The 20,048-nt window shown below is 49.0% G+C and overlaps 1 protein-coding gene across 2 annotated transcripts in view; it reads right to left on the bottom strand.

Annotated features, from left to right (window-relative positions):
• Positions 1–517: 517 nt before the first annotated feature.
• The window catches only part of CPNE7 (copine 7), a 42,018-nt gene continuing 22,487 nt past the window's right edge, over positions 518–20,048 (bottom strand). For both annotated transcript variants that reach the window (XM_081202341.1, XM_081202342.1), the window contains 14 exons: positions 19,820–20,002; positions 17,746–17,820; positions 17,427–17,501; positions 16,839–16,922; positions 16,006–16,095; positions 14,757–14,855; positions 14,132–14,218; positions 12,850–12,909; positions 8,995–9,128; positions 7,124–7,178; positions 6,889–6,940; positions 6,412–6,545; positions 4,542–4,778; positions 518–2,183 (listed from right to left, as the gene is read on the bottom strand). In XM_081202341.1, the coding sequence (XP_081058467.1) occupies positions 2,040–2,183; positions 4,542–4,778; positions 6,412–6,545; positions 6,889–6,940; positions 7,124–7,178; positions 8,995–9,128; positions 12,850–12,909; positions 14,132–14,218; positions 14,757–14,855; positions 16,006–16,095; positions 16,839–16,922; positions 17,427–17,501; positions 17,746–17,820; positions 19,820–20,002 (1,509 nt within the window). In that variant the 3' untranslated portion in view covers positions 518–2,039. The remainder of the gene's footprint in view (positions 2,184–4,541; positions 4,779–6,411; positions 6,546–6,888; positions 6,941–7,123; positions 7,179–8,994; positions 9,129–12,849; positions 12,910–14,131; positions 14,219–14,756; positions 14,856–16,005; positions 16,096–16,838; positions 16,923–17,426; positions 17,502–17,745; positions 17,821–19,819; positions 20,003–20,048) is intronic.

Raw genomic sequence — 20,048 nt, 5'->3', positions numbered from 1 at the left:
CTGGCCACCTCCTGTTGCAAATTCAATTACTAAGCTGCCCAGACATGCCATGGTATTTTGCTGTCACGAAAATGCTGTACTGAATAAGCCAAGGTGTTTGCCCCACCAATTATCTGCATCATTGCAAGGCATGGTGGGAAGACGCCTCTGGGGTGACACCTGGCTACTATGTGGGCACCCTCCCAATAATCACTGCCTCCAGGAACAACTCCATCTAGTAGCCATGAGGGCTATGCTCTGCCTCCCTGGCTGGAGGCAGTTGTTGGAAACCATATGGGTGGAAGGGGATGCTCTTGCGCTTGGCTTCTGCTTGCAGATTTCCCACAGGCACATGCTTGGCCACTTTGAGAACAGGATGCTGGACTTGACAGGGCATTAGCCTGATCCAGCAGCTCTTATTGAGCTGCTGCTCCTCTCAGCTCCTGTGAATTGGTCCCAACACCACTACTGTTCAGTAGCCTTACTTTGGGGCACATTTTAACTTTCCACATCAGAAAAAGTGCAGAGAACAAGGGGGAACAGAACATATCCTTTTATTTGGCTGCCTCTTTTGGTACATCAAGTAGATTTGTCATGCAAACCTTAGGCAAACAACAACATCATAGTGAAAGACAACCACGTACCAAGTGGAGGAGTAGGCAGAGCTGGGCATGGTGCCTCCACAGGAACCCAATGAACTTCATGCACAGGATGGGATGGTGAAATGGACATAAGTGCAATAGCAATGTATCTGGGGACCCTCTTAAGCCAGTCTTCCTTAGCCACGTATTTCTCCAGACATTTTGGACTACAATTCCCATTAGTCCCAGCCAGCATGGCTAATGGTCAACAATGATGGGAGGTGCACTCCAAAACATCTGGAGGTTGTGGAAGGCTGGCTCAAGCTGAGGCCACACCCTGCATGCCATACAGAGGGAGAGCCATACCCCCAATGCCAATGCCCCCCTCATGGTGCTTGGCATCAAGGGAAAGTTGAGGGACTCCAGCTGGTCACTCAAGAGAATCAAGGATGGTTTGGGGTTGGTTTTCTGCAGTTGACATGGCAACGGACAAGGTGTTGAAACAGTTCTTGCAGGGACTCTGCCTTGGCTCCTCTCATCTTTCTTAAACCGGGGGGGGGGGCAGCTGGCATTATTACAGCAACACACACCAGCAGCCAAGGGGGAAAGGTAGCACCAACTCCAGCAGCAAAAGGGGGGAGGCATTTCCTCTCCTCTGTTCCCTCTCTCCCCTTCCACCATCCTCTCTGCTTCACTAGCTCATCCACTTCCACCAGGCCTCTCCATGGAAGCAAATGGGAGCTGCAGACTCCCTTGCCACAGTTTCATCCAAGAAGAGGGAGGCTTATTCACCCTGGGGGTGAGGGGTGGATGGGAAACAGAAGTAAACAAGGTCAGAACTACCTTCTTTGGGCAATGGTGTGTGTGTGTGTGTGTGTGTGTGTGTGTGTGTGTATGATATGGGGACAAAGCTACTCATTCCGCCCCCACCCACTAAGCTTTCTGCATCCTTCCCTGCCCTCAGTCTCCCATCTCCAAATGGCCAACAAGGGGAATGCCAGTTGCCCACCCAATGCCCTCTCTCCCCTTTTCCATAGGTGAGACAGAAGTGGGTTTTCTCTGGTTGTGCTTTAGGTATCTCCTGGGCCAAACCGCATTCACAAGGGAATTTGTCACACTGTGTGTTCTGCCTGGGGTAGTGGAGGCCCTTTTCTTCCCCTTGGGAGAGATGGGTCCTCCTAGAACTCACTCGCTTCCAAGGGGCCAGCTCTGATCTCTTATTGTGCCACTGGGAGAAGGGCATGCGAGGGATGTGGTGGTGGTGACAGGCTGGCCTTCTCCTCTCCTTTTTTGGTGGCTGAAGTTTGTTGCAGGACCCGGGAACCTTCTATCCTCCCTGGCACTGGTTTGGGCTCCCTTCTCCCCCCCCTCTCTCTCTCTCTCTCTCTCTCTCTCTCTCCTACTTCACTAGGGGAAGGAACTGGCAGATGGAGGGAAGACAGACAATGTGGCTGAGGCCCAAAGGGGTGGGGGCCCTTGTCACTGGGGTGAGGGTGAGTTCAGAGTCGGGTCAGGGGTGCTGCCTTTGGGGCATCGGGGAGGTAAGGCCTTGTAGCTGTAATATTCCACAACCTGCTTGGGCACCTCTGCCAACACACATTTGGCCAGGGCAGTCGGGGAGGCCTGGAAGGAAGAGGAAGGAAAAGGTTAGCTCAAAATGCATCAATGGCCATTAGGAAGGACATGTTGCTGCGCACTGTCACTTTAGGAATAGGAACCTAGGAAACAGCCAGGCCATAGCTCAGTGTTGGCTACACAACCGGAGTGGAAAACTGGATTCAACCAGCAGGCAAGACTCCTGATTCCCACCCATTCTGCCCCTCTGGGTGAACTTTAACAGGTGAGCAGGATTGCCTACCTGTCAGTCACCTAGTGCCACCATGACAACAGGTGACTGACACCTGCCACAGTTCAAAAGAGGTGGCTGCCACTAGCTGCTTGGCAGATACAGCAGCTTCCTTTTAAGATGCACTTCCCATGCCAATCAGCAGACTGGGTCTGGAGCTTGCCTTCAAAGGCGTGGTTTACAGAGAGCTCCTCTGAAGTCCTTTTTGAATCCATACTGCTTCCTCTGCTCCAAACTGCTTCCTCCAGCCATCTTGGCTGCACTAGGGATTTCCCAGTGGGGAGCTCCCTAGTACAGGCCATCCCAACATAGCTCCCTGCCAGTGCTGATCAGCTGGGAGCCCAGCTAGCAAAGGAACAATTGGGAGGTCACATTAAGCTCCTCATTGTTCATTTGTAGCTGTATCCTCCCCAGACCTGATGCCACATTAGGTGGGGGCAGGTAGATGCAGCTTGTAGTGAATGACTGAACGAACTAAACGGGGACCTATCCTGGGCCCAGTTAGTCTGCACTGACTGTCAGTGGTTCTCCAGGGCTTCAGACATGGGTCCCTCCCAACTCTTTTTGGAGATGATGGGGATTTAACTTGGAACTTTCTGCATGCACAGCAGGTGCTCTGCCACTGTGTCACAGCCCTCCCCAAAAATCCCTAATGCAGAGACCTCATAGCCTTGCAAGGTCCCCCGCTCCACAGAAGAAAAGCCCCTGCTTTGCTGCTTCCCTTCGTCCTCCTGAGCAGAACTGGGAATGTTGCCAGGATGAGGGCATTCTGAGGAAGGGCAAGTTGTCTCCCTCCTCCTTCCCGCAGAGAAGGTCCGCGTCTGCCTCTCTCTCGACTAATAGCACCTGTCACTTCTCGGCGCTCTTGGCGCCAGGGCCCAGAGGGTTAATCTCGCCTCACAGCTCACTCGGGCTCAGCAACAGACAGCTTGTCTCCCGAGGCCTAAATTACTGACAATCAAGCCCAATTAGGCCTTCGCAATGGCCAAGCGTCTTGTGCCTCCGGCTGCCAGAAATACCCAACTATGGATTTTCCTTTCCGACATGCTGTGGAGTGAGAAAACAGGCAAAGTGAAAGAGAAAACCCCCAGCAGGCCTGTCCTGCCCTGCCCCTGCACCACTCAGCCCTCTCCAGCCCCTCATGTTTCAGGGCTGGGAGGGTTTCGGGGGAGACACTGCAAGTCACAGTCTATGCTAGTGGCCTTGATCATTCTTCCTGCACCACTGTGCTCTTCAGTTGCAAAATCAGGGGTTGGGGGACCCCTTTTCAGTTTGAGGGCAAAAGCAGGAAGAGCAAGAAATGTTAATTATTTTATCTTTGTAGAGAAAGCTAATTTCTTTCTTCTTTTTTACAACCCAATCATATTTATTTATTTTTTATTGGGGGTGTGTGGATAAACCACTTAATAAAAAACTGCGAACTCAGTAAACCCATGCCCATTGTGGGGAGACATTTAAGTCTGTGAAATATAATGGAAATGGAATTAAATAGTTTGCCAAATGTTATTCATTAATTTATCTAAAAAGGGGGTGTCTCTGTTCGTTGTATCTTATAATTAAGTAGATTTACTGGATACAGTAGATTCCCCCCCCTCCCCCGAAAGGGAGATTTTATACTGCAATTTGTGTTATGATACTATAAGTATAATGTGTATATTGTAAATGGATTTAGAATCGGTGTTGTTTATAATTTCTTTTAAAAGTGAGATATTTCTTTTTTTAAAAAAAAAACATCTCTAATTGGTGTGCATAAAACAATTATTGATAATGCACACATAAACTCAGCAAAATGTTAAAGACAAGTAGGCAGAACCAAATCATATGCCTGGGTAGGCTTCCTGAAATAAAAATCAGTAGTTTCTACAGACGCTCACAAACACCTGCTCTGTCCTCCACCCAGGCAACCAAGAGGCATGATCAGAGTTCAAGGACACATTCCAGCCAGGCTGGTACTAAGAGGAGTTAGTTGAAGATGTGTTAAGAAGAGGGTACCCTCCAGCCCTGTTATCCTGTAACTCTGGGTTTAGAATCTGTAAGAGATGCATGCAACACCAGAGAGAAAACGAGTCTGTCCTAACAGAGCAGGAGAAACTAGGGGGAAGATGCAAGTGTGTCTGCATTGCAGGGCAACTTACATTCTTGAACTCTCGGAAGGGGACAAACTGCACGATGTCACGCAGGACGGGCTCGCCTTTGGGGGAGCGCAGGATGCCATCATCCCCATCCAAGACCTGCATGTCAGTGAAATCGGCGTTGCCCACACCTACGATGATGATGGACATGGGCAGGTAGGAGGCCCGGACGATGGCCTCCCGCGTGTCTCCCATGTCACTCACGACCCCGTCCGTCAGGATCAGCAGGATGAAATATTGCTGCGGAGAGAGAAAGAGAGAGATAGAGAGATGAAAAAGATGAGGGGTCAGGGAAAAGGGAACCAGGAGGGTGGCTAGAAGGTCCAGCCCCAAAAGGATCTCCAAGGTTCATTGCGGGAATTTGGAGCATAGTTCCTCATACAAGATGCATTTTATTTGAATGCCACTTTTCCAAAGTTAAAACCATGTTCAAGGTGGCTTACAACTTCTAAAATAAATAAATAAATAAACAAATAAATAAATAAAATTGTATAATCACAAAAATAACAATAGTAGTCATGAACAATGAATAAAAAGTACATGCTGAACAATGTCCATAACAAAAACCCCTAAATATTACCCCAGCTCAAGAGTCTGTTCCGCAGCCTCAACTTTTGTAGCTGGAGTCAGTCTTGGCTCCACCCTCCCAGGCCAGGTGGGAGGCCTGCAAGGCAGGGAGCAGGTCCCCCAGGACTCACAACTAAGGTGGTTTCTGGCCTCTTCCCATAAGCATCCAGCAGGCTGCCCACAACGGACAGTGCAGCACAAAGACCAAAGAGGAGATGCAGCTTTCAAGGTACCAATAAAAGCCTTGAGGTCACCAGCACAGAGGGTCCCTATGCCCTCTGGAAATTGCTGGCCTACAATTCCTATCATCCTTAGACATTGGCTCTGATGACTGCTGGGAGCTGGAGTCCAGCAACAACTGCAGGGGTTCACATCCCCATGCTTGCTTTTCCCTGTCATCACATACACTGACCCCACAACAGTCTCTGCTTACCCCCACCCCAAAGAAAGTCCCCTCAGGTTGGCATCCTTCATGCACAGCTCAAACCAAGTCAGGGAAATGCAATTTCCAGCCCCCACCCACCCACCTGAAGCTCAGGCCCGTAACGCCACATTAACTACTGTCACTAATTGATGGGCTCAGCAGCAAAGCTTTCAGACATTTAGCGAGCAAAGAGCTGACATGATCCCTGAAGAATCCAAACTGGCATGTCCCTGGGTCCCAGAGTACTTGGTGTGTGTAAATAATGAAGGAGAATTTAGTTAAAGTCCCTTTAGCCTGTCCAGGGCTTTTGTGCATGCATGCAAATGGCCCAAGCAAACCCTCCAGAATGTGAATCCCCCAGCCCCAGCACTCGGTAGATTTCCATCAAGCAGGACGGGGTGAGGGGGCAGGGCTATGAAGCATCCAAATTCCAGCTCACACACAAATCCTTGAAATTCTTGGGTGAGAGCAGACTTGCCAACCTAACCGTCCCAGAACATAGGACGCTGCCTTATACCAAGGCAGAGGAAGGACCGGGAGCTCAGTGCTGTCTGTGCTGACTGACAGCAACTCTCCAGGGTTTCAGGAAGGATACTTCCCCAGCCCTGCCTGGAGATGCCAGGATTGAACATGGTACTTTCTGGATACAAAGCAGATGCTCTGCTACCGAGCTATGGTGAGAAAATGCAGGGAACCTAGGAAGCCACTGTCCACCTAGCCTAGTACTGCTGACATTTTAACTGGCAGCAGCTCTTCAGGGACTTGGGCAGGAGACTCTCCCAGCCCTGCCTGGAGATGCCATGGATGGAACCTGGAGCCTTCTGCATGCAAAACAGGCACTCCACAACCGAGCTGCAGCCCCAGGCTTGGTGGCCCACTTACGGAGGCTTCCTTTGTCTTCTCCTCATCCGCTGCGACTCTGGCTACCTTGGAAATGATTGGCGCCACATTGGTTGGCCCGTAGAGCTGTATCTTGGGCAAGCAGTTCTGATAGGACTCCACCACACCTTGGATTCCTAGCACGAAGAGGGAAAGGCTGGGGTTAGGGGTAGCCAGAAGCCATTGCCTTCAGTGGAGCACTGTGATAAGGCAATCTCCAGGGTTTCAAGCAGGAACATTTTCCGGTCCCAGCTGGAGATGCTTCTAGGGATTGAACTTGAGATTTTTTTGCAAGCAAAGCCAAGGCTCTTCCTGCTGAGCTATGGCCCTTTCCTGAAAACAGACCTGGAAGTGCCAATCCAGGTACAAGTACAGTCCTGATGGACTCAGGGGTTGGGGTGTGTGTGATAGACTCAGGCATTGGCTTGGGGTGCGTTTGATGGAATAAAGACTCCAAAGCAACCCTGGTCAGCTTCTTACCTTCACACTCATCATCGTTTGGGTTGAAGTTAATGGCAAAATCATGGGAGATCTGCCCAGGACAGGAAAGACAAACATCAGCATGTATATGAAAGGGACCCACAACACCAGCCCCTCCTTCTTGCACCCTCCTCTGGCACTGATCCCTCCCCATCCTCCCTTATTTCCAACCCTGTCCAGGGGCCTCTTTCCCCCCCCCCCAGCCCCATCATTTCCCAGATGGTCCTTTACTTACTTCGTAGTTGGGTGGGATTCTGGCTCCAAAACCTAAGGCGGAGAATTTCTTATCACTGTGGAGAAGCAGGGTGCAAGGTCTTAGGGGGTGCACTGGAATGGTTTCCCTGCATTCTTGGTTTGGCACCATAAACACATGAAGAGGTGCCCCAGGAAACCAAGGTCACATTCACATTGTAACACCCACACCATATATTTTAAGTAGATGGCTTTCCCCAAGCTATCCTGGGAACTGTACTTGGTTAAGGGTGCTGGGAACTATAGCTCTGTGAGTAGTGGACTACAGCACCCATGATTCATTGGAGGAAGCCATGTGTGGTGGCTCTAAATGTATGGTGCAGATGTGATCAGTGACCTCTCTCCTGTTCCTCCACCCACCCACTTCTGGAAGATGGTCAGGGAAAGCCCAGGACATCCAGCCTCACCATGTGAGAGGTTTTCCCCATCATCCATCATTATTGTGGTGCAGAGATGATGTTTGTGCACCATTTTCCCTTGTTGCTGGGGATGAAACATTATCAGCCCAAGCAGACACAATGGTTGTTTGTGCAACTGTTCTAGCACTGAGGATGCAACCGTTAAATGCATCTTCATTTAATGTGCATTTTTGTAAATGCACACAATAGCTTCTAGGGGGAGGGCGATAATTATCAGAAGTGCAGCAGGTTTGGAAGGAGAGTTTGGCTTGATGAAAATGGCTTTCCCCAGAGCAGCTAGTTGCATTGGGATGGAACCTGGAACTTTTGTTAGAAGTACAGCAGATGTAAAAGTAAAAAAAGGTAAAGGACCCCCTGGATGGTTAAGTCCAGTGAAAGGCAACTGTGGGGTTTGGTGCTCATCTACTTTTCAGGCCGAGGGAGCTGGCATTTGTCCACAGACAGCTTTCCATGTGACCATCATGACTAAACCACTTCTGCCACAATGGAACACCGTGATGGAAGCCAGAGCTCATGGAAATGCCGTTTACCTTCCCGCCACAGGAGTTCCTATTTATCTACTTGCAGTAGTGTGCTTTCAAACTGCTAGGCTGGCAAAAGCTGGGACAGAGCAACAGGAGCTCACTCCGTTGCGGGGATTCAAACAGCCAACCTTCCGATCAGCAAGCCCAAGAGGCTCAGTGGTTTAGACCACAATGCCACACGCGTCAGCAGATGAGGAAAGGGCTAAACTCCTCTTCTCACCTGTTTGGATCTGAAAAATGATCAGCCCCACCCACCCATCAACTCTCTGCATTATTTTAAAAAGTGTGCACATTAAAGGCAAAGGGTATAGTCCAAAGGCACTAGAGGCCACCCCCATGTTCCTTAAGCTAAGAAGGTCTGTGTCTGGTCAGTGTCTGGATGGGTGAACACCTGGAAACTACCTCTACACTACCTTAAGTTCCATAATGGATGCAAGGCAGGATATAAAGCAATAAAATAATTAACTGAAGATGCATCTAAGACCACATCTCACTTGGTCCTGACCATGTTCTTCAAGACACTGTTGTGTTCATTTCAGGGGGCGACTCTGGTATACCAAGTACGTTGATGAATATGCTACAGCAGGAGTAGAGAACTGGTGGCTCTCCAGGTGCTGCCAGACTACAACTCCCATCATCCCTGAACCCTGGCCATGCTGTCTGGGGCTGATGGGAGCTGGAGTCCAAAATCATCCTCCTTCTACAAGCTTGGCTGAAAGAGGAGGCAGACTTGTGAGCTCCAAACCCCCGGTCTCCCCCCCCCCCAACACATGAATGTTGCGACTGTTCATGCCCTACTCTCTCTGCCCTGCCCCAGCCCAGATGTTCTTAGGCAGGGCTGGTGAGTAAGAGGTAAGGGAGCTCAGGTCTGGTCAGGAAGCAAGAGTAGGAGCCAAGACACATCCGGTCACCTGTCATAGTCTTGGCAAATCTCCCCCACGGCTACCAACGCCTTCAGGTATTCATTGGGCTGGTAGGGGTTGATGTAGTGGAGGGAGCAGCTGTTTCGGGGGTCTCCGTTGGAAGCTGTGAAGTCAATGGCCACCTGGGAAGGCAGAAGAGCAGAGAAGAAATATAACACAGGAGGATCCTCCACTGGTTAGCCAAATTATCCTCTTGGATAACCTCACATCCGCACTTACCTTTTGCCACACGTTTCCTTCCTTTAAAGTTCCATGTCCAAGTGTTTCTCTCCCCCCCCCCCCCACTTTCCCCAGGAAAACACGCTATTCAGCGCTGAATCGGAACAAACAGCAATTCATGTTTTCATTTGTGATGGTCTGCCAGGGTGATTGGGGATGGTGGGATTCCAACTACCCTGAAATGTTACAGATCCTCTAGTTTTGGTTTAAACATGCCAAAGTCCACGGTCCCCACATCAGATCTCATTGCAGACAGGCAACATACTAAGATGCTTACAAGAGCATCTCCCTGCTTCTTTCTCTCAGTTTCACTCAAACCACAGTCTGTTCTTCTTTTACAACACAGACACCTAGCTTAAAACATCCCTTTGCTGCGGGTGGGGAGTTCTGTCTTTTGCGCACACACCCAGAAAATGTTCTAACAATTAGTTCCCATGGAAACAAAATGCCTGCAACAACTGACACGCTTGTGACAAGACTTTTGTCTAGCCAGGAACTGCCTCAGGGCAACCCGCACAGATCGCCCTTCTCACAGATGCCTGATAGGAAAGTCACAACAATTTGTATTTGCCTTAACAAAGCAGCCGCCTCATTCTCCCACTTGCTCTCCGCTTTCACACCTCTCTCAGCCGAGAAAAGAACAGGCGCTCCAAGTGTGTTTATTGGGTTGAAATAAACCGTTCATGCAGTGATGCAGACGTGCCGCTTGCAGATTTATGAGAATAGACCCGTCAAAACCAGAAGCGAGTTAGCAGGCGGCAGATAGATCCCAAAGTGGTAGGCTTGAAGGTGGTAGCCTTGACGATGGCCGCCTCCCACTCAACAAGGCAGAATCAGGAAGCTCTGCTAAGATCATCGCTCCATCTCCAGCTGCAGTGCTTAGCAGTTTTACAAGGAGAGTTTGGAGCTGCCCTGAAATATCTGGCAAAGCCTCCCCAACGCAGCATGCACACCCGGCCAGCCGATGTTTCTGACTATCAGCTCCGCAGATGACTCCCATTTACTGAGCTTTCATCTTGACTTGTTCGCGCAAAGCTGACACGGAGCTTAGAAAAGATCCAGTCCTTACTGAGCATTCCTTCAGATTTATTTGCGGGGGAACTTCTAATTTATTTATTTATCACATTTATATCCCATCTTTTCCTCCAAGGAGCTCAGGGTGGTGGATATGGTTCTTCCCCTTCCTCATTTAATCCCCACAACAACCCTGCAAAGTAGGTTAGGCTGAGAGACTGGCCCAAGGTCACCCACTGAGCTTCATGACCGAGTGGGGATTTGAACCCTGATCTCCCAGGCATAGGCGTAGCCAGCGGGGGGGCGGGGCGGGACAGCTGCCTCCCATCAAGTAAATAAATAAAAATACTTAACTACCGATTGCATTGCAGATAGCTCAGTCCAACTCCTGCCCCTCTCCCACATAAATCTTGCCTACGCCCATGCTCTCAGGTCCAACACTAACCACTATACCATGGAGCTCCCTTCCAATGAGGCATAAAGCATTCATCTTGCATTCATCCTGATTTGCCCACATAGCAGTTAGGCATCTCCCATTGATCATTCATTCATTCCACACTTTTCAATGCATTTTCCTGTGACTTTCCTAATTGAGAAAAGAGGGTTTCTTTTTCTAAAGTGGATTTGTTGTGTTGGGGTGCTTTAATCCACTGCCCAAACTTAAGCTTCCTCGTAGGCACTTATATTCCTCCCACACAGCAGTGAAGCACCCTATAACTCCCAGCAGCCCCAGACAACACAGTTGTGCTGGCTGGACCTGATGGTAGTTCTTGTCCGAAACATCTTGAGGGCACCAGGTTGGAGAAGGTTGCTATTTAGCCAAGCAATTTGCTGACTATGGATGTGAAAGGGGCCCAGAACAATGAGCCTCTTCTCTTCCTTGGAAGATGAAGCAAACTTGTTTTCTGCTGTTCCAGAGGGTAGCACTTGAACCAATGGATTCTAATTACAAGAAAGGAGATTCCAACTAAACTTTAGGAAGAACTTACTGATGGCAACAGCTATTAGGCAGTGGAATGGACTGCCTCAGAAGTGGTGGACTCTCCATCATGGGAGGTTTTGAAGCAGAAGTCGGATGGCCATCTGCCAGGGATTCTTTAGTTGTGATTCCTGCATTGCAGGGGGTTGGACTACATGGCCTTTGGGATCCCTTCCGACTCTACAGTTCTATGATTCCTTCTCCTCCCCTTGCTAAGTAGCTGAATGGATCCATCCCAACCTGATATCTCCTGAAAACTGGCATTTGCCACTAGACTTGGACTCAAAGGGAGGAGTGCCATCTTGGTGCGCTTTCCCGCTTTGCCCACCAGGGGCAGCACCAAGCACAGCACAGCTTTGTGCCACCTGCTGCTACCATTCCGTTCTTGCTCTGCTGTTCGCCTCTACGTCGCGCGGCACCAACAAGCAACAGGCCTTGGCACCTCCAGACATGGTGAGCCTCTAATTCCTGGGATCGTTCCCAGCTCGTATCCCAGCGAGCGGAGAGGCTGAGAGCCAGCAATCTGTTCCTTGAATGTTCTAGGATCTGACTCACTCCAAGAAGGAGAGTTGCTCTTTCAAAACGCAATCTGGGCGCTGGTTGTTTTCAAGGGAGAAAAATCTGTGCGAAGCTGCAGCAAAGGCCTGGCAGCAGGGACTGTGAAAGCCCGAGGAGGAAAAGGAGCTGCTCCCCACACATGCCCACCTGGCAGCTCACCAAGGCCTGGGGGAGGATCACTGAAGAAGCCTCCATTTGCAAAACTGCCTGGCCAAGCCTGTGGTTGATTTGTACGTGACAAGCTGGCCTGCCAAGGCAAGGGCTGTTTGTGCGCACACGTGTGCAGATAGCATGCCCTAAGCCTGTATCCTACAACAGTGTTAGCGACAGCAACCAGGGAAGTGACATCCCCATATGGAGGAGAGTTGACAAGCCTAGCATCTTTGCTGAGATCTACGCAGCCTTTGAGCATATGCAGTGTTTGGAGGGTTTTCTGTATTTCTGTTCTACTGCAATGTGTGGAATATGCTTTTGAACCTCAAACCACCATGGCGATCCAGGACAGTGACAGGCTCCCACGGATTTGTTGCATGTGAAAAGGCAGGATGTTGTTGCTTCACATATGGAAATATAAAGGGCTCACTGGTGCCCATTTAGACTGCTAGGGTGGAAGGCAGGGAGGCCAACAGTAGGTGGAGCCAGAGCCAACAACAGGCAGAGCAAACACGTTCTGCTTTTGTTTCCATCTTTCTCCTCCAGGCTGAGCATCGGTGCTGGTGCCCATTGGGACTGGTAGGGTAGAAGGGAGGGAGCCCAACAGTAGGTTGTGCCAGAGCCAATGGCAGGCAGAGCCAACTAGCTCTAGTTTTGTCCCCTGAATTCTACAAGGACAACGCTTGTAATTGAGGAGGAGGAATCTGATAGGACTGGTTGGAAGTAAGAAGGCAGGCAGGTGGGGATGGCTGAACATAGACTGAGGTTGTTGGGGCAGTGTCCCATTTGCCCTAATGCTCCAGTGAAAGACACACACTCATCAGAAGACTTGCCTTAAAAACACAGACCAGCCTATGATGTTCAGTTGAGGCTAGAAGGGGTTCACTGTGCAGTGGGGGAAGGCAAGCGTTGCTACTCACCGTGAAGTGGATCTGGCAACCACCCATGATGTAATCCAGGAACGAGTAGACCCTGTGGATCTTTCAGACAAAGAATGTGTTAGCCAATGCCATGGGTGGGCATATTCACCTTCCTCCTGCAGTCTTCCAGGCATGAGGAGGCAGCCATTAAGGCTGCACATCCAGGTCGAATGTGTGGGGGGAGAGAATTCAATGAGGACCTGGCTTTGCTTACAGCTCAGCAACCCACCAGATTCCAGAGGGGAAAGATTTGGAGAAATTCCCAGTCAGAGATGGGCAAATATACTCCATCTTGCTTTCTCTCCATTTCTCTTTTTCCCCCCAACCTTAAATTCAGTTCTCTGCAATTCCACATCGGTTAGTTGTTGTTTTTTTAATGTTTTAATCAGCATTTCAGTGTTATTTTCTCCCAATATATACAACCCTGTATGCAGTTTTGCCAAACGTAAACATTTTTCCAAAGCAATTTCCCCATATGTAATGTGGGTGGCGCTGTGGGTAAAACCTCAGCGCCTAGGGCTTGCCGATCGCATGGTCGGCGGTTCGAATCCCCGCGGCGGGGTGAGCTCCCGTCTTTCAGTCCCAGCTCCTGCCCACCTAGCAGTTCGAAAGCACCCCTAAAGTGCAAGTAGATAAATAGGTACCGCTTTCTAGCGGGAAGGTAAACGGCATTTCCGTGTGCTGCTCTGGTGCCGGTTCGCCAGAGCAGCTTCGTCACGCTGGCCACGTGACCCGGAAGTGTCTCCGGACAGTGCTGGCCCCCGGCCTCTAGAGTGAGATGGCCGCACAACCCTAGAGTCAGCACGACTGGCCCGTACGGGCAGGCGTACCTTTACCTTTACCTTTAATGCATATTTGTATGTTACTTTCACTATCATATGCATTTATATGCATGCTTTACTCTTTTAGATGTACAGTATTTATGGAGAAGTACTTTACAAAATTCTCAGAACTGCAATTTTTGAAGATGGCTGTGAATTAGTTTGCTTGCTGTTTAGGAAAGTGTAAATGGGGTCAGTTCCCCTTTTAATGCAAACTGAATCAAGTTTCAAGTTTCTACCTCATCCCTAGTCTCTGATACCAAACTGACACAGCCAGACTGGGGGAGTGAAGAGGTAGCCAGCAGCAAAAGGCTCAGTGTTTCTGCTGGGTTGCAAAGATGTCTTGCTATCCTTCTATCTCTACCCATGTAGATTTCCCCCTCCCCCAGGCACTGTGCAGCCTCTTCTCTCAGAGGAAAACTGTCCCATCCTGTGTACATTTCCCCCACCGCACAACTCACCTTCAAGTCTAAGAGAATGACCACACCCGAGTTCTTGTAGTTTCGCTTCTTCAGCTTGTACTTCGGATTCATACAATCCCACTGGATCTGATTTGGGGAGGAGAAGCAACGGTGAGCAGGTGTGCCGCCCTTATGAGAGGTAGGCACTGCTGGGAAATGCAAGCGTTCCCTTCCCATTCCAGGTGTCTCCCTTGCAAGCTGCATCAAGACAAGTGGGGGTCTGTGCAAGCGAGATCACAACACCTGGTGCTGGACACATGTTGTGTTCAGCTGGGACCAGGTAAGGTCTGAATGAAAGGGGAACCTGACTGTATGCCAAGCCTTGGGGTATCCTTCCCAGGGCATGCTCACACTAAGCCATCTAGAGCAAAGAAAGGGAAAGTGGGTGGGAAGGGCTGGTGCCAAGGGGTGGCATGGTTAGGCATCTGCTAAGGGTCCCCACCCCAGCAGGGCCCCACTGAAAAGAGCCCTTCTGCAAGGAGGAGGTTGGCTCACTGGCAGAGGGGGCCCCGTGGAGCATGTCTTGCTCAAGGGGCCCCCTAAATGTGAGGGGGAACCCTTGTCCATTACAAGCGGATGGTGGCTGTCACATGGGCCTCTCTCACACTCCTCTCCACACACCAACCTTGTTGCCCCCCATCGCTTTCTGCATCTCCTCAAAGGTGGTGTAAAATTCTCCGATGAAGTCGTGTTTGCCCCGGGAGTCATAGTCAAATACGACGCACTGAATGCGGAGAGAGAAAAAGAAAGAGAAAAGGAGAGAGGTGCTTAGTGCGTGGAAAGGGTGAGCAAGCCCCCTTCTGGTGCAAGGCCCAGTGGTGTAATGGTCCAGGGTTGGGGGCAAGGGTTGAAGATCCATTACTGTTTCTGCAGCAGGGTCCCAGCAGAGTTCCAGTCTCCAGCATCCTAGAGCAATCCCCCATCAGGATGAAAGGGGAGCACTGAGAAGAAGCCTTCTCACCCTTTGTGCTGATTGGAGCCAATCAGAGTGAAAGGAGGTGAGTCTGCCACTAAGGATTGGCTCCTAGGGTCACTCTGGAGAAGGCACCCAGGAAAAACACAGAGGAGGCGGGAGTGGTGATGGTTCTGGATGCTCCAAAGCTAAGCCTTTTGGAACACTGAAACACAAGGTGCTTCCCTTTCAAGAGAATATGTGCATGTTCTGCTATGTACAATGAAATTTCATGGAAATCACAACTAGATATTAGAGCACTCTAGATCATTTGCTCATTTATGTGGACAGAAAATAGTAGATCTCTCTTATATATATACCGTATATAAAATTAAAATTTCTGTTTTACAATTTCAAACAAACATTTTACATACTTTAACATATCCAGTTACTTCCCTTCTTCTCTTTCCATGGTTCATTTTCCATATTTTACATCCCTGCATATTTTACAATAACTATTACAATTGGTTTTCCACCATTACATCTATCTAAAATTATTTACTCTGCTGAATTTATCTTAATGCTGCCAGTGTTTTCAACTGTACACCGATATTTTCCATATACTCAAGAAGCATTTTCCAACGTTCTTTAAATGTATGTTCTTCTTGCTCTCTTATTCTATATGTTAAATCCGCAAGTTGCGCATATTCCGTCAACTTAAATAATAGATCTCGCTGGAAAGCAGCACATGGAAATCTGCACCGGTCATTGCAATGCATTCCTAATGATTATTATTGAATAATTTAAAAATTATTGCCTGTATAATCTTAGAAGGGGGCATGGCAGTAAGGGGGCATTGCTGTGATTATCATGAAGGGACCCTGTACTTCTGAATTCACCCCAGCACTACTGGCATGGTCAGCCTCCCTGCTGAGTGTGCTGTCCAGTCACAGGCTCCCCCCCCTCCCCATTTTGGACTCACCCTCAGCTTCCGCTTCTCTTCACAGCTGCACAGGGAGTTCAGTGAGACTTTAAATGGCTCCCACACGGGACTCAGGTTGTTCTTGACAAACTGCAAAGCACAGGCAGGAGAGGGCTGGTGATTCCTGACAGCAAAGTCTTGCAGAGCGGACTTCTCTTCTCAGGGGGCTGCCTCCATTCTTGACTCCCTTCACCCGGAGGCTCACCTCAGCTAGAGCCTGAGCATTTCCCCAAACTGCCTGAAGACTTCCTGGCTTGGATTGCGTCATAGGTCACATCCATACCATACATTGGAAATGCATGGCGTCCTCCCAAGGAACCCTAGGAACCGTAGTTTGTTAAGGTTGCTGGGAACTATAGCTCTGTGAAGGGTAAACTACTGTAGTCTCTTTCTACATTTACGTTTCAGGTTTATTTCCCTGTTGTGGCTTTCACCCCTTTAGAATGCACAGTTCTGGTTTTCTCTCTCCTTGTGGTAGTATTATTGTGGTTTTCTTAAGGCTAGTAGTGCTTTTATAGCCTGCTTCTGTGGACATGAGCTCCCCCCACCCCGTATCTCTCTCTAAGGCCCTTGTGAAATTCCAGTAAATAAACACATGATTCAGGACATTCCAGTTGCCTCTAGTTCCTGAGGAAGGTGTAAAAGAGGTGATCTCACTGCTTGCCCCCAACATTTCTCCAGGATTTTAGAAAGACCAGCTCAAAGATGAATAAAGGAGCAACACACCTGGATCTGAACCCTCATTCTCTACTCCACTCTGGGTTCTCAGTCAGCTGGCCAGGAGTGAACGTACTGGGGAATTACACCTTTTGGTCTCTGCTGTACACTCTTACCTCTGTGCGGTGAACCAGCTGCTCACTCCCATCATCATTGATCCGGTAGATCTCCAAAAAGGGATCTGATTTGCTGAAGAGATCCTGTGGGGAGAGAGGGTTTGAGTCCCATGATCTTGATGCCAGGTCATTTATTATTGTTGTTGCTGCTGCTGCTGTTATTTCATGGAGGAGAGGGCTATCGAAGGCTACAAGCTGTGATGGCTATGCTCTGCCTCCACAGCCAGAGGCAGTAATGCTTCTGAATATCAGCTGCTGGAAATCACAGGCATCCATGCTTGCAGGTTTCCCACAGGCATCCAGTTGGCCTGATCCAACAGGGTTCTTCTTATATGCTTAATAATAATTAATTAGATGTATTATGTTGTTGGCTCCCCTCCGCCCATGGGTGCGTCAATAAAGAGCCCAGAGCCAGACCTCCCAACAGAATGTGGCTAAAAATGGGAAGGCTCAACCACCATGCTGCTTGCTCTGTGTGTGTGAGAGAGAGAGAAAGAGAGAGAGAGAGAGAGAGAGAGAGAGAGAGAGAGAGAGAGAGAGAGAGAGAGAAGGGGGGGAGAGAGATGGGTCCTTTGTGGCCCCTGTTACCTTGTCATCCAGCTTCTTCGCTCGAAAGAACAGTTCCACAAAACCATTGTCCCCAGAAATCTCTTCAGACGTCACCTGTTGTGGGGCGGAGGTTCAAGAGGGAGGCCAGTCAGAAGCCATTTTATTTATTAACTTTGTATATCACCCTTCACCTGAAGATCTCGGGCAATTCACAGCATAAAAATACAAAATAAAAACATAAAATACCTAATAAAAACAAGAACAAAACCAAAACAAGCCCATAATCCCCACAGTGCCTCAGGTCATGGAGGCCAGAAGGCTGTCATAAAATGTCCGCTTCTGTGACTGAACTGCTCACCGTAATGGTGGACTTGCCCGCATACTTCCCGTACTTCAGGAACAGAGGCTTCGTCACACGCTTCTGGGCCACAATCTGCAAAGGAGGGCAGAAAGAAAAGATTTGTTTATTTGACCATGTTTTCTGTGCTGCTTGGTTGTAATAAAACTCAAGGTGCTTCGCAACAAATGTTAAAATGAACACGAAAAATCTGTTAAAAGCAATCAATCAAAAACCTTTAAAAGATAATGGAGATGAACAGTAAGTTAAAAAGAAATCAAAACACGTCAACATCTGTGTTGATAGGCTTGCCTCAAGAATAATGTTGGTGTTGAAAGCAGTATAGAGAAGGTGCCTGCCTGATGTCAATAGACAGGGAGTTCCAAAGTGTAGGTGCTGCCACACTGAAATTCAACACCACTCCTACTCAGGAGTAGACCTATTGAAGTTAATGGACATGACTTACTTCAGTTCATTAATTTCAATGGGTGGATTTTGAGCAGGACTTAGTTAAATGGGGTTGGACCAGATGACACTCGGGAGGCCTTCCAAATCTGTGAATCTACGAATTTCAATTTTTGTACAAGTGAGGAATGACTATTATACAGCATCTATAACAGATTGAAGTGATAAAGTGGGCACTATGGGGGTCAAACAATGGCGCAAGTATATCCCACAAGACACCTTCCCAGTGACGCTTGCCTTGGCTCACTAGCAAGTGTCACCTCTTTTATCTCTGCTCTGCAGGGGCCCCAGTATACCATTCCTCATGCATTATTACACCCTCTATGTGATGCACTGCTTCATTTGGAAGGAGTGTTGGAGTCTATTGGCATATTGGGGTGCAGGAAGGAGCTTGAGGCAGTCCCACATATAACACGTTTCAGGAACCTAACCTAGAGGTTACCAGAGCATAGACATAGACATGCAGTGCATAGTAATGGAGCTCACTCCCACAGGAGGCTGCGGTGGTCACCAACTTGGATGGTTTTAAAAGAGGATTGGACAAATCCATGGAGGAGAGGGTTATCAATGGCTACTAACCCTGGTGGTTATGCCCTACCTCCCCTGTCAGAGGCAGTAATGCTTCTGAATAACAGCTGCTGGGAATCACAAAGGGGGAGAGTGCTATTGCGCTCACTTTCTGCTTGTGGTCTTCCCACAAACATCTGGGTGGCCACTGTGAGAACAGGATGCTGGACTAGATGGGCCATAGGTCTGATGCAGCAGGCTCTTATGTTTTTTTTTTAATGGGAAATGATCTCAACACTGGCTCAGGGACCAAAATGGGTGAGTCACACAATGGTTCTGCCTGACAAAAAAGCACAATGAGGGGGAATCCTGCAGCATGTTGGGCGTGGGGGAGACTCAGCAGGCAGACCTGTGGAAGCTGCTCAGAGCCTCAAGATACTTGCTCATCGGTGCTTTTGCACATGAGCCACACAGCAAAGCCACAGGAGGCTGGCAATTGCTGGCAATTATCCCATGGCGAGAGAGAGTGGAGAGCTCCATTCCGCATGCTGCTTCTTGCTTTTAAGGGGCAATCGCCATGGACGAGCCACAGCCGGAAAGTGGATGGCAGGTCTTTGCAGAATTCGGAAAGTCCATTTTAAAAAGGGACTCGTTTGAGCTCAGCTTCAGCATATCTAAAAAGGAACTGAATCCAGTTCACATTTGTCCCTTTGCAAAATGGATTAGTTCAGTTCACATTCAATGCACAGCTCAATTCAAGTTCATCCAAGCAATCCTTAGCAATTTTTTGGTCCACATTCATTTGGTTACAAACTGCTGTGCTGACGGATAAAATATATCCTCGGGCTGGTCACTCCCTCTCAGCTCAGCCTACCTCACAGGGTTGTTGTGAGGATTAAACAAGGACAGGGAGAACCACATATACCATCTTGAGCTTCTTAGAGAAAAGGTGGGATATAGATGCAATGCAATGCAATACTGAACTAGGACTGGGCCTTTTTGTTGGCTCCCAGATTGGCCATGCAGCTCTTTCCCTTTCTCTCACTTGGAGCAAAGGAGAGCTGCTCTGTTCTGCTACCACTGTTTGTGCCAACCTCACGTGGCGGCACCTGCCCCTCCTTACCTGGCCCACTGTGCATTCCATGCCGCCCAAGAAGTCGTCATCGTGGGTCCCAATGCTGCTGTGGCCATGAATGTCATACACCTCAAACCGCAGTTTCTGCACCTCCTCAAAGTAATAGTCAACCATGAAGACCTTGGCAAAGATGGGGTTCAGGTTGCTTCTGATGACCTCTGATCGGTCCACCTGTGGAACGCATGGGAGGAAAAACAGACATTCAAGATGAGTGGAA

Source organism: Podarcis bocagei (genome assembly GCF_964188305.1).
Source record: "Podarcis bocagei genome assembly, chromosome: 7".
NCBI classification, from domain to species: domain Eukaryota; kingdom Metazoa; phylum Chordata; class Lepidosauria; order Squamata; family Lacertidae; genus Podarcis; species Podarcis bocagei.
This window is presented reverse-complemented; position numbering and strand designations above follow the sequence as displayed.